This window comes from Erythrolamprus reginae, chromosome 2 (assembly GCF_031021105.1).
Source record: "Erythrolamprus reginae isolate rEryReg1 chromosome 2, rEryReg1.hap1, whole genome shotgun sequence".
Classification (NCBI taxonomy): Eukaryota; Metazoa; Chordata; class Lepidosauria; order Squamata; family Dipsadidae; genus Erythrolamprus; species Erythrolamprus reginae.
The window spans coordinates 288,320,726-288,334,684 of NC_091951.1; the positions used below are offsets into that span (position 1 = coordinate 288,320,726).

General features: G+C 38.1%; 1 protein-coding gene across 1 annotated transcript in view; it reads right to left on the reverse strand.

The window, feature by feature from the left end:
• Positions 1-13,959, reverse strand: part of SLC12A2 (solute carrier family 12 member 2) — a 46,455-nt gene that overhangs the window by 11,062 nt on the left and 21,434 nt on the right. Inside the window, exons 12-21 of the mRNA XM_070742838.1 lie at positions 13,203-13,354; positions 10,661-10,768; positions 9,029-9,152; positions 8,008-8,109; positions 6,673-6,828; positions 5,593-5,692; positions 4,547-4,658; positions 3,309-3,449; positions 2,696-2,802; positions 1,491-1,570 (exon numbers count right to left, since the gene is read on the reverse strand). Coding sequence (XP_070598939.1) covers positions 1,491-1,570; positions 2,696-2,802; positions 3,309-3,449; positions 4,547-4,658; positions 5,593-5,692; positions 6,673-6,828; positions 8,008-8,109; positions 9,029-9,152; positions 10,661-10,768; positions 13,203-13,354 — 1,182 coding nt within the window. The remainder of the gene's footprint in view (positions 1-1,490; positions 1,571-2,695; positions 2,803-3,308; positions 3,450-4,546; positions 4,659-5,592; positions 5,693-6,672; positions 6,829-8,007; positions 8,110-9,028; positions 9,153-10,660; positions 10,769-13,202; positions 13,355-13,959) is intronic.

Genomic DNA, 13,959 nt, shown 5'->3' on the forward strand with positions numbered 1-13,959 from the left:
GATAACAAACCCCATCTCCCCCGCCTCACACCCTGCTTGCCTACCAATTTATCCTCTATTCTCATATTGCTATATTTTCATTGTTTTCCCCCCACTGTTCTATTATTTCATTATTTTGCTACTATTATGTTTACACTTTTTTCATTTCTCTGTTTTTACTGTTGTAAGCTACCTAGCATAGTCCTACTGTGAGTTTGGTAGCAAATAAATTTAACAAACAAGCAAACAAACTTGTACTTTAGAAAGTCTAATGAAGGAAAGATGAAAAACTGCATGGGGAAACACCATATTCCTAGAAGCAGGAGTGGTGCATATTTTGATACCACAATATGTACATTGTTATGTTCCAGCTGCTATTGCTCTCAATTCTAAAACAGGAAAAGGAAGGAGCACCACTGATGCATATCTTAATGCAAATCATTTCAATAATATTGTGTAAACAAAGTCTGATGAAATATTTGATTGTTGGAGATATAATAATCTCCATGATTGAACCTGGAACTACTGTGACAGAGGAATTTTATTTTCAACCTGAGACATAATAATCAGCTGCTCAGGGGAGGGGGAGAAATGTTTAGCAGTAATTTCATGATCTTAATTCATGGAGCTAAGTTTATCAAACTAGCAATGATAGATGGCAGAAATGAAATTAATACAATAAAAAGTTGAACAAGGAGCAAAGCAAGAAATAGTAGCTCCAGGCTATAAAGTAATAAACTCACTAGTGCCAAAATTACATGATTATGAAAAGAAAAATCTTTTTTTAAATGTTTCTTATCCTTACCATTTTTAGCTAAATAAAAAGGCAAAACTCTCAAGAAGCTACCATCAGAGGTTGTGATATAATGTTTGGGAATGAAAAAGAACTGAAGTCAACTGCCCATAGTGGGCAGAGAACAAGATTAAATAGAGTGCTACTAACAGAATGTTCTAAGGAACTGGGTTTGTTTTTCCCCTCAGGTTTTTTTCAAGAGCCTGATGCAGACATTACACTAATATTTAGAAAACCTATTACAGTGGTACCTGTACCTACAAACGCCTTTACTTACAAACTTTTCTAGATAAGAACCGGGGTTCAATTTTTTTTTTGCCTCTTCTCAAGAACCATTTTCCAGGAAACAGGACCGGAAAAGGCAGGGAGAAGCCTCTGTGGGGCCTCTCTAGGAGTCTCCTGGGAGGAAACAGGGCTGGAAAAGGTGGGGAGAAGCCTCTCTCTCTAGGAATCTCCTTGAATGAAACAGGGCCTCCACCTTCCCTGTGGTTTCCCCAATCGCACGCATTATTTGCTTCTACATTGATTCCTATGGGAAAAATTGCTCCTTCTTACAAACCTTTCTACTTAAGAATCTGACCATGGAACGAATTAAGTTCATAAGTAGAGGTACCACTGTACTTACAATATAGAGAACATCAGAAGAGTGGTTGCTGTTGTTGTAAAGAAAGGATATAATTCTAATACTATGAAAATCCCAAGTCATATTATGGATTACCTTGTCCCTGAAGATGAGATATGTCCAAACCTTCCCTCAGACGGATGACAACCACTCCATACTGATAGTCAAAAGCATCACTGAAATAAAATGAAGTGGGAAAACCAGTGAGCAGTCAGAATTGGCTAATTAGTACAATTAACCTAAAAAGGATAAGCAAGTTTGATCAATCAAACCATATAGGAAACTGTCTCCGAGGGTCATCCTATGAAACAAAAAACTTAAATACCAATCTTTCTAACTTCAGCTTTTTGTTCAAATGATATCCACTGGCAAAATCATTACATGCAGCAGGTAGAGTGCTGAACTGCAAGCCACTGAAGCTGACTGTAGATCTGTAAGTCAGCGGTTCAAATCTTATCACCGGCTCAAGGTTGACTCAGCCTTCCATCCTTCCGAGGTGGGTAAAATGAGGACCCGGATTGTGGGGGTAATAGGCTGTCTCTGTTAAGCGCTATTGCTAACATGTTGTAAACCGCCCTGAGTCTAAGGAGAAGGGCGGCATAAAAATTGAATCAATAAATAAATAATATTGAATCATGTCAATATCACACAAAAAAGCAAAAGCCACGGTAGAGTTTTATAATCATACACACAGCACCACTTCTCCAGGAACAATTCATCCTTCCACACAATCTTCAAAACCAATGTCTTTTTCACATCCCAAAACAATATCAGGGATACCACCACTCACACCTCCCTGGGCACATTATTCTAGAACAGTGGTTTCAAACTTGATTTCATTGCAGGTCACATCAGGATTGTGTGACCTCGGGAGGGCTGGGGGGGGGCATGGCCAACACATCACTCGTGTTGGGGATGCCTGTGGTGGCCCAACCCTTCTGCCAGTGAAAACGGACTCCTGGGCCCCACTTTCGGCCGCAATGGTGTCTGGGATGGCTGCGTATGACCCTAACAAGTTCTGTTTTCACTGGTAGAGGCACCACAAGCTGATACTTCTCTGTTTCCAGGGCAGCCCCGTAGGCCAGATCAAAGCACCCTGCAGACCAAATGCGGCCCGCAAGCCTTGTGTTTGACACCACTGGCCTAGAAGATCAATTTATAAGGCAGCATTGTACTGAATTACTACCCACAATATCAGAATATACTAGCAGAAAAAGGCTCCTTTTATTCTGAAAATTTTGATAAATTGATATGTGTAGATATTTAGTTATAAGAACAATATCATAATTACTACTACTTACTGTAATAAGTTGATGTAGATGTCAACATCATTCATATCAGCTGACTGCCAATCCTTCTTAAATCCAAGAACAAGAATATTTGGCCTCATTCTTCCTAGACCTGAAGCCTAGAAAAAAATATATACAACACTTTGGAACAGTATGCCTATCTTTAAACTTTGCTTTATTCAGATTAGTTAAAAACAGTGGAATTTTTCTACCCTATCTAGTTCTATGTTTTACTGGAAATCATTTGACAACGTTGGCTGAAGTTTCGAAGCTCTCTAAATGCCTCAAGATGAGCAATGAAGTAAAAACTAACCTTGTAAGCAAATTCAAGGCCAAACATATTACTTTCTATATCACAGCACTGATTATGTTAGCATCTGGGTCACCATATTCTCTGCTAGAACCAAAGGCCCAATATCATTCTGGAGCAATTTCTTACTATTGATTTTGTTAATTTATTGTTAACTACCAGTTTGGGCAGACCGGTCCGAACTGGGAAGAACCCACCCCTGTTCGGGTTGTATGTTATTATAACAGAAATTATACAAAATAATTTGTATATTAATATCATAAAAAACACAAATAATTAAAATAGAGAAAACTCCATTTCAGAAAGATCACCTACCTGCATTAAGTACTGTGCACCATCTCTCATGTCTTCTGCATGTACTGGAGCATAAAACGCTTTCAATTTGTTTTTAAGAAGCCACCGTTGGTACTTGGCCAAGTCAGCTGACAATTCCTTCATGGCTTGCCTGCGGGGACCCTAAAAGCAACATAACCCCTCATCAAAATTTTTGAAATAAATGTTAATGTGCATTCCTCATTGAAGACCATGTACTTGTCTATCAAAAGATAGGTTATTGCTTAGATTAGATAAAAAAAATATCCTAAACAAATTATTTAGAACATAACTGAAGAAACGATGAACCATAAATTAGTATTCTTTTTTAATACAAAAGACAAATTAAAAAACCCTTTATTGATAATTTATCAAACAATTTAGAAATCTATGAGTGGGTAACATACAGTATATATTGGTGATCTTTACATACATACATACATACATACATACATACATACATACATACATACATACATACATACATGTTACCCATTTCACAGAGTATGAGAAACTGCAGAAACTGTACACCTAAAATCTTCTGCATCTCAAGTATCTCCGTGTACTCTGATATCTGAATATTAGACAGACTAGGCTTGTCAGTTGCTAGCAAACAACTCATTCTCCAAGGACACATCATCTTATCTGCATGCTTCTATTCAGTCAATTACAACATTATAAAATTTACATAAGACAAACATTACTCTCTAAACAAGCAATAACTGGTTTTACAAAAATAATATAAGAATCGGCAACATGCAAAACTTTAATAACATTTTAGTGTTTTATGATATTATTAAATTGTAACCCCCAGCACCAAAGGAACTTAATAAAAATTGAATTCAGTCCATAACCTGAACTAATATTTTAAACTTGTATCATACTACAGATTTTATTTATAATGCTGTCTGACAAGATCTTTGTACCAATAGTAATTTTTGAATGGTCGCTGTTAATTACAATACATAAAAAAAGCAATTATCTGAAAGGAAACTTTTCCTTTACTTGATTTATGATTATTAACAATCAAGATGTACTACCAGTTTTAAAGATAAAACTATTAAACAAAAAATTATTTTGATACTGTAATTAGAGTATCACAAGTTTCTTTTATTTCAGTTCTTGTATTTCATGCAATTTGCATTATCTTAGACTTCTAGATAAATGAGGGGAAAGAGAAAAATTACAACAGTACAGAAATTATTGTTTTGAGAAGCATAGCCAATTATTTACAGACTTACTCGATGTATGTGACCACAGATCATCAAGCCTACGTTTTTGGTGAAGGCATGGACCAGATGAAGCAAAGCTGGACGTGAGTTTGGAGCACCACTCATGACAAGGCATTGTGGCCTAATTTTAGATTCAAACAACATCTTACATGAACATTTTTGCAATCCAATCTGAACTATTGATAAAATATCACCATTAAGCAGTATCTACACATGAAAACAATTCAGAATTAGCACCATGTTTTTCATGTGACTGGAATCACCACTTGTTATTCATTTTTAATATTAAGACACTGTTATATTGGCCTTGAATAATGTTGAAAAATATGGCTTACATATACATATGCTAAAATAAAGACATGGACTCTGACCTAATCTGTTGGTCAGGATTAGACCGAAGTACATCAAAACCAAAAAGACAAATACAGCATAAGGATGTATTGTGATAAGCTAGCTAAATAATATTTTGATGTTATCGTTAAGCTATCTATTACTATTTAAGCAAATTCCTTACAGAAAAAAAATCTCACTCCCAGCTGCATATAAAAACTGATTTATGAAGCTCTGTTGCATACTGACGTTTACATATTCTACCTGGTGTTACCAGCTCTGGGAGATTGTAATTAATAAAAACAATGAATAAGTTTCAAAATTATTCTTCTGCGACAATATCACACAGTGAAGCTAGAAAGTAGTCTCTTATACTTTTGGTAAGAGGAATGCTTACTCCAAATCAGCAATAGGGAAGTACATTAAATGAATTCTGTAATCTATGCATATTTCAAACCATATTTACCTTATCACTAATCAAGTCACTTTAAAAGATCTAAAGGAAAACGGTAAATAGGCACTAATATGCAAAATCAATAAGGCTATAATCATTCTATAACTATCCAATACCAACAGCAACACATTTTGAATATTCCAATTCAGTGTAAATCAACTGATCCTAATTTTTGACACACTTGACTTCAAAAAATCTATATTTTTCTCCCCAGACTGCTGTTCTTATACTATAAGTCTAGTAATATGCCAATTACTATTTTTCAAGTTACCTAAAGTTTTTTACATGGTCTTCCACACCAGTAAGGCGGACAGCATGCTGCAAAGCATTCAGATAAGTCAAAGCTTGAGTTGAGGAGCCCCAATTCACATCTGCAAAAAACAACTTTAATGTTGAAACAGAAAATGCCCTATAGTAACCTTAATTTTAAGGAAACATAACTGAATGTTATACTCATGCTTCTACTTATCAAGGTTATCCCAACATGACTCAAGAATTCTATATTAAGACAAATTATATCTTAACACTTCATTAAGAAAACAACATAGACAGCATCATTAACAATTTACTTGACCCTAAAATGTATTTTTATAATCAAATACAGCAACTTATGGAGGCATAATATATTCTCTTCAGACAAGTTCCAAGAATAATCAGATATGCATTTTTTTTAAAAAAATTAAGGGTCCCTTTATATTTTTATAGCTAAATAAATGAGAGAATGGGGATTCATTAAATTTTAATTTAAAGGATAATTAATAATTACCATGGATACATTTATTAGAAAAAAGCTCTAGCTACGTTTGTAGGAATCTTAGAATTTTGACTACAGATTAATGAGTATATGACAAGACTCTAAGAAAGAGTAAAATATTAATTGATAAAAAGAATTAAAATGGCATTTCTGGACAAATAGTTTCAGAAAGTGATGAAAACCTAAGGAAAAAGATAGGGAAAATGAACTGGTTCTAAAACCCAGATGTAACCAAAAAGAACTCTTCAAAGCTGTCTGAATTCTGTTGAGATGGAGATTAAGAGAATCTGGTCTGAAAGAAAAGCTATTGAAGGCATATTAGCTAAGAACGCCTTCCAAAATAGGACTGCTGTGTAAACATATAATAAAATTATTAAACTTTTCAAACATCATTTGAAAAATAGTGCTTTATTTCCCTTTATTATTGTTTCCCTTGACAAACTGTTACTCTGAAAAAAATAAAGGTTTTCAATTTTACCTTATAGACAAATCCTGATTTTAATTTACTTTATCTAAACTTAACATCAGACTTGGAGTGAAATAGGAGTAAAGGGGGAAACCATGCATACCCAACTGGCTAAAAAAAGATGTACCCACCTGGCTTCTTGTAAGTTACATAAATGTAGAGTCCTAGAACAATAACATATGTGAGGAGTGCTGCCCACCAGTTAATAACAAACATAACTATGCAACATAGAATTGCTCCAACTAGAGATATCCACATGTTGTAGTATTTGAAAGCAGGACGCCAGCCTATTCAAAAGCAAATAAAAATTAAGTAAAAATACATATGTACATATGTACATATTTCTATATATCTATATCATATGTTATATGACATATATAAAACTTATCCTTTAATTACCATGTTAATATGTTTATAAACAAATGCTTCTTACATAAATTTTCCAGCATTCATATAAATAGTTGCTATGTACTATTTACTTAAATACTATACCAAAACTGAAATAAAATAGTATAGTAATATTATGCCTTCTCTCCACCTTCCAAACTTTTGCAATGCAAAAATGATTGCAATCTGATCAAGCTGAAAATTATTTTCAATTGCTGTTGGTGTTTACCATATTTTTCAGAGTATAGGATGCCCCTCCCTCCAAAAGAGGATAGAAATGTTGGTGCATCTTAATACACCAAATATAGCCTCTCTTTTGTTGCCTCCCAAAGCCCTGTCCCCACATCCCATTTTTGTGAAAAATTGGCTTGTTTTTCACAAAAATGGGGTGGACAGAGGGTCTGAAAAGCCTGCAGACAGCTCCTGGGGACTGGGAGAAGGCAAAAATGTCCCCATATTTATGAAAAAATGGCCCATTTCCCCCCTTAAAATGGGGGCATTTTTGCCATCCCCCAGCACCCAGGAGCTCTCTGCAGGCTTCCCATACCCTTTGACCACTCCATTTTTGTAAAAACAAAAGGGGGGGTTCCATTTTTCACAAAAACGGGAGTGGTTTTGCCTTCTAATTACTTCATCTAGCATGACTGGAGGAGGAATTCTGGAAGCTTGAAGTCAACTAGTCTTAAAGCATCCCTGGGTTAGGGATGCAAGGGTCTTCAAACTTGGCAAGTTTAAGACTTGTGTACTTCAACTCCCATTCATGAGCTAACATGATTGGAGGAGGAATGTTGGGAGTTGAAGTCCACAAGTTTTAAAGCTTGGTTGTAAAAAGTATAAATGGTTGTAAAAAGTATTCTGCTACACTGGTATTTTATTAAATAATACATTACTACACCATTTGGTTCAGAATACGTTTTTCCTTGTTTTCCTCCTCTAAAATCTCTTAGATGCATCTCATACTCCAGTGCGTCTTATACTCTGAAAAATATGGCATTTTAAAAATAAATATACAGTTAGTGTTGTTGAATACTTTTTTTTTAAACTCCATGTTCTCACTAGGGTCAATACAAAATCCATACCTGGTGATTTTGCCAGTGAAGCATGGAACACGGAAAAATTAATTAAAGCATAGGAAGCCAAGAAGAAATTGGAGATAATTGGAGCAATTAAATTCAATTCAGCTGCAAAGACAGAAACACATAATCATATTGACTTTTAGAGCAGACTACTATGGAAAAACAGCTCCTTACTTGAATTGGTGGTCCTTTTGATTTTGTATTCTTGGTGAAGAATGCAATAGTGTACTTATAGTGAAGCATTTACATGACTGACAGACAAAACCTCCAAGAGTGTGCTGCAGATTGAAAGGACTGCCTTTTTCATATATGCAGACATATGCAATCTGGATTAGGGTGGCAAAAGTGGTTTTTCTGCTAAAGCTTTTTTGTATTTAATTGGGATAGCAGGATGAGACAACTCTGGAACTTAAATCAAGCCGACATTATCTCTTATTAAGAATATAGTGAAATACACATCCTCCTTCCCAATACCTTCAAAAGTATGCAAAATGTTTAGAATTAGAAATATTTTAAGTCTGAAATACTTTGTGCTTTCTAGAAGCATTCCAAAACTGTATTTATGGATGTAGAATTCTCTTCTAATGTATGGAATACTATTGGGGTACTTCTGGTAAGTGTTTGCACAGCTGCTCTGAATTAAAAATGGGATTATAAAACGAAAGAATTTGCCCTGGTCATATTAATAACTTATTTTTAACAATCCAATATTCTGTACACCATGACAGCGAAGAAGTTAATTTACCCAGGAATCTTTTTCATAGTGTAATTGCAAGGTAGAAATACTGCTTTGCATTTGTTAATGTTGAACACTTGATTAACAAAAAGATTCTTCAAATATTTAGAAAATGAGAAATTCTAGCAACAAGCCTTTGAAGTCTAACTACTGACTGATGAAATTAGTCTATATAAAACTTGTAAGGCTCAGTTTAGATATTATATTGTCATATTCTATTTCTACAGATCATGCCACATAATTCAGATTTTTAAAAAAGCTTTGTATACAAATATGACTTAAACTAACCAATTAATATGAATCCAAGAGCAATCAAAAAAGTGAGAAGATACCCTCGTAAAGGTTCATTATTTTTCCCATAGCCTTTAGCAAACATCAGAAAACCTGGATAGATATTGTCTTTGCACAATGCCTAGGATCAAAGAGATGACCAATTAAAGTATGGGCATATTTAAAAAAATCACTCAAGGCATTAAATCTTAAAAGACAAGGGCCAAGCTCACACAGACAGTAATAAAAAGTTTAATATTAAAACTGTACAAATCATCACCAATCTAGCCACAAGACAATATATAGACAAAGTAGGCAGCATTATTAGATATACAGTGATCCCCCGGGTATTGCGCTCCCGATGATTGCGAAACGGCTAATTTGCGATTTTTGAACCAGGAAGTAAAAACACCATCTGCGCATGCGCGCCCTTTTTTTCTATGGGCACACATGCGTAGATGGCGCCGGGCAGATCAGCTGCTGGGCGGCTTCCCTAGGTCTTCCCCCTCTTGGCGGGCATCAGCGAGGAGTTTCCCCACCTCCCACGCAAACTCCTCGCTGCTGCCGCTTCGCTCGGGCCGCTTCCCAGCTGAGTACTCAGCTGGGAAGCGGCCCGAGCGAACGGCTTGTCCGCAGCCTGCCTGCCCGCTCGCCCGCGGCTCGCGCGCCCTTCTCCCGCCCACGCCGTTCGCTCGGGCCGCTTCCCAGCTGAGTACTCAGCTGGGAAGCGGCCTGAGCGAACGGCTTGTCCGCAGCCTGCCTGCCCGCGCGCCCCGCGCGCCCTTCTCCCGCCCACGCCGTTCGCTCGGGCCGCTTCCCAGCTGAGTACTCAGCTAGGAAGCGGCCCGAGCGAACGGCTTGTCCGCAGCCTGCCTGCCCGCGCGCCCGCGGCTCGCGCGCCCTTCTCCCGCCCACGCCGTTTGCTCGGGCCGCTTCCCAGCTGAGTACTCAGCTGGGAAGTGGCCCGAGCAAACGGCTTGTCCGCAGCCTGCCCACGCCGTTCGCTCCCCCTCTTGCTGGCGGGAGGGCGAGAAGCCCTCCCCAGCACCCCGCTCGCCCGCCCTTCACCGCTCGCCCGCCCTTCGCCCGGCCACCCGCCCTTCGCTCGCTGCTCGCCTGGCCACCCGGGTTCGGGGTTGTGCTGGCAAGCCGCCCATGCCGCCGGCGACGTTTTAAAACAGCCGCGCGGCTTTCCAATGAGTCCCGAAGACAAACGCGGAAGTTTGACGTTTGTCTTCGGGACTCATTGGAAAGCCGCGCGGCTGTTTTAAAACGTCGCCGCCGGCATGGGCGGCTTCCTAGCAGCCCCCCAAACCCGGGTTGGGGGTCCAGGGGGGTGCTGGCAAGCAGCCCATGGGCGGCGACGTTTTAAAACAGGAACCCCAATCTTCGGCTCCTCGCTAGCACTGCGGGAGTAAAAACACCATCTGCGCATGCGCAGATGGTGTTTTTACTTCCGCAGCGCTACTTCGCGAAAACCCGATCATTGCTAGGGGTCCTGGAACGGAACCCTCGCAATGATCGGGGGATCACTGTATTGCTGGGTTTTTTTTAATGAAGACTAACTGTATGAATTATAAGCAAGTTGAGAAAAGTATTTTTAAAATGTGAAGTATGTTTGAAGAAAACAATGAAAACAATCCTTCTTACCTGAAAGATTTTAGGTGCACTGACAAGAGAGGCTAATGCTGAAGAAAGAGTTGCAGAAAATATGCCAGCTGTTATCAGTGGGGCAAATCCTGAAACCATGCTCATTACCTGTATATTGAATAGGAAATAAGAAAATAGTTTGCAGGGAAGAATTAATGTTATGAATACCACTTTCATCCAACACCTTTGTGACATAGTCAAAGAAATCAATGAGATTAGTCTGACATGATTTGCCCTCAGTAAAGCCATGCTGATTTGGGTCCAATAAATAAGTTATTGTTTTTTAGGTGCTGATTTATCCTCTTTTTGAGTAGAGTCTCCATCATTTTAACTATAACTGATGTCAAGCTAACTGGCCTGTAGTTACCAGCTTCTTCTCTACTGCCTTTCTTGTGGATAGGCACAACATTGGCCATTCTCCAATCCTCAGGAACATCTCCTGTTAACAGGGATTGGTTAAACAAATCAGTCAGGGGGGTAGCAATGACAGATCTAAGTTCTTTAAGAACTCTGGGGTGGATGCCATCTGGACCCATTGCCTTATTTATCTTTAATCGTTCAGGTTCTACCAAGACATCGGCTTCTAAGATCACTGGAGCTGAATTCGTACAGCTGGAAGCAATGTTACATCCATCTATAGTATTATATTACAAGGTGTCTTTTGAGAAAACTGAACAGAAGTAGCTATTGAAATGGTCAGCGATCTCCTTATTCTCATCAATGCATGTAGTATTCCCGGTACTAAGCTTTGTGATGCTTCAGGTTTCTTATTCCTATCACTAATACATCTGAAGAAGGTTTTTATCCCCCTTCTTTACAGGTTTGGCAATTTCTTCCTCTTTTGAGGCTTTAGCAGCATATATTATCTGTTTCGCCTCCTTCTGTCTCATTTTATACACCTCTCTATCAGCTATACTTCCAGACTCTTTATACCTCCTATAGGCAGCATTTTTTTCATTACTATAGGCCTTACATCATTGCTAAACCATAGTGGTCTCTTCTTCCTTTTACCTTTAGTTATTTGCCTTACATATAGTCCAGTGGCTTTTAAGATGGCCTTTTTAATACAGTCCACTGGGTGCTCGCTCCTGCCATTTTATCCCTCCCCTTTAATTCATTATTTAAATATTCCCCCATTGCATTAAAATTTGTTTTCCTGAAATCCAATACTTTGGTTGCAATATAGGATTGCTCACAATCAGTTTTTACATCAAACCACAAACATAGATGGTCACTGCAACCTAAATTTTCTCCCACCTTAACCTCTGAAACCCAATTCCCATTCGTAAAAACTAAATCTAGAATATTCTCCCCTCTAGTTGGTGTCTTAACCAGCTGTGCCAGAGCTGCTCCTGTAAAGGCCTCTACTATATTCTTACTTTTGCATGTAAGGGCACTGGGGATATTCCAGTCAATATCAGGCATGTTGAAATCACCCATAACCACAATATCTCCCTTTACTGCCATTTGAGTAATTCCATCCACCATCTTGTTGTCATATTGCTCAGATTGCCATGGAGGCCTATAGAATCTAGATCACCCCAACTCTAATGACAGAACCTTCTTTATTTTGCATGCAAATCCAGAGAGTCTCCAGGTCTTTACATGTATTTTGAATTAGTGTTGTTTTTAGACTTTCCTTAACATAAATGGCTACTCCACCTCCCCTTCTCTCTATTCTATCCATCCTATACAATGTATATCCTGGTATGGATATTTCCCATTCATTAGAATCCTTAAACCATGTCTGTTATGGCAACCAGACCCAAATTATCTCTAGATATTATGGCCATTAACTCACAGAGCTTGTTGCTCAAGCTTCGAGCATTCATGCACATTACCCAAAGAACATTATTTTCATTATTAGTTTGCCCCTTATCATCAACAACTACATCTATTTTATTTACAGCTCCCTTTTTGTAAGCTTCCAGGAACTGATTTATCCTCATTGGTCGGGGACAGAAATCATCCACATCAGTTACATCTCTGTCCCCATTGCCTAGTTCAAATGCCTGTCCAAAAAAGTTCTGAACTCCTCACCGAGCACCTGGGTACCTCTGTATGATGGATGCAAACCATCCCTCTTAAACAACTCCCTATTATACCACCTACTGACGTCATGACTTACATAGCCAAAACCTTCAGCTTTACACCACTGCCTTAACCACACGTTAAACTCTCTGATACAAGTTGTTTTATCCCCCTGGCCACAAACCGATAACATCTCTGAGAAAGTCACTGAATTATAGATAAGAGATGAGATGAAGAGAACATTGTAAACTAAGAGGGGGTGAACAGTTACAAAATTGTGTATTTTGAACATTTCATACATTTTTCTCTATTGTTTTCTTTTCCTTTTTTTCTTCTCCTCTGCACCTTTCACTTTCTTTTTTGTATTAGATTTTACTATTGTAAGTAAAATCTGATAGATAAATACATTTTCCAATTGAAGTATTTTATTTTACATCCTTTTAACACAAAAAGATCTTTCTTTATAAAATAATGATATGGAAAAATTCCCAGGATTGGAAATGGTGTTTACCTGGAAGCTATGCATTAGCCCATAAGAACATTTTGTTGCTTTACAGGAAGAAAAATCAAAATTCAATTTACAAGCTGCTGATGTACAGTTTGTCAGCTCATTAACAATTGTGTCATTAAGGCTCCCGGTGGCATCCCGAACAACACAGGCACCTAGAAGATAAAGAAGAGATGACTTACCAAGCAGAAAAGCACACTGCATTACAGCTCTATCTTAACCCATTCCTACAAAGAAGTCATGTAGATTCTGTAAAAGATCTTCAAAAATATATCAGCAGCTACTTCTCCCCCGGATGGCTGCTGTCCAGGAGGGAAATTTTTCTCCTCTGCTGACAATCTGCTGTTTTTGTTGCCAAAGATGTTTCTTTGGCAGTGTTAATTCCTGGGCTTCAATGGGGGAACCTAGGAATGACCCAAGACAACTTTTGGACAGCTGTGGACCCACCTGGGAGGAGGAGTCTCGAAGATTCTAGCTCCCTATAAGAGCAGCCGGAAAGTCATTGGTGTTTTCTCTATCTCTTCCTATCAGCATTATGTTCTCATAAATAAGTCTTGGCTTTAATTTCACTTTTTCAAGTTTTGTTTTGTTCTTTATCTTTAAAAGTTAATTGGCTGGTTGAATGCTGATTTATTTTAACCCCATGTTGGATTTTATCTGTTTTTTTCTGCTTTGATCTATTTGGCTGGTCTCATTAAATTCATGAGCTTCTTGGAGAAATATCCAGAAAATACCTTCCCTGTTCTTTTATCTTTTCCTT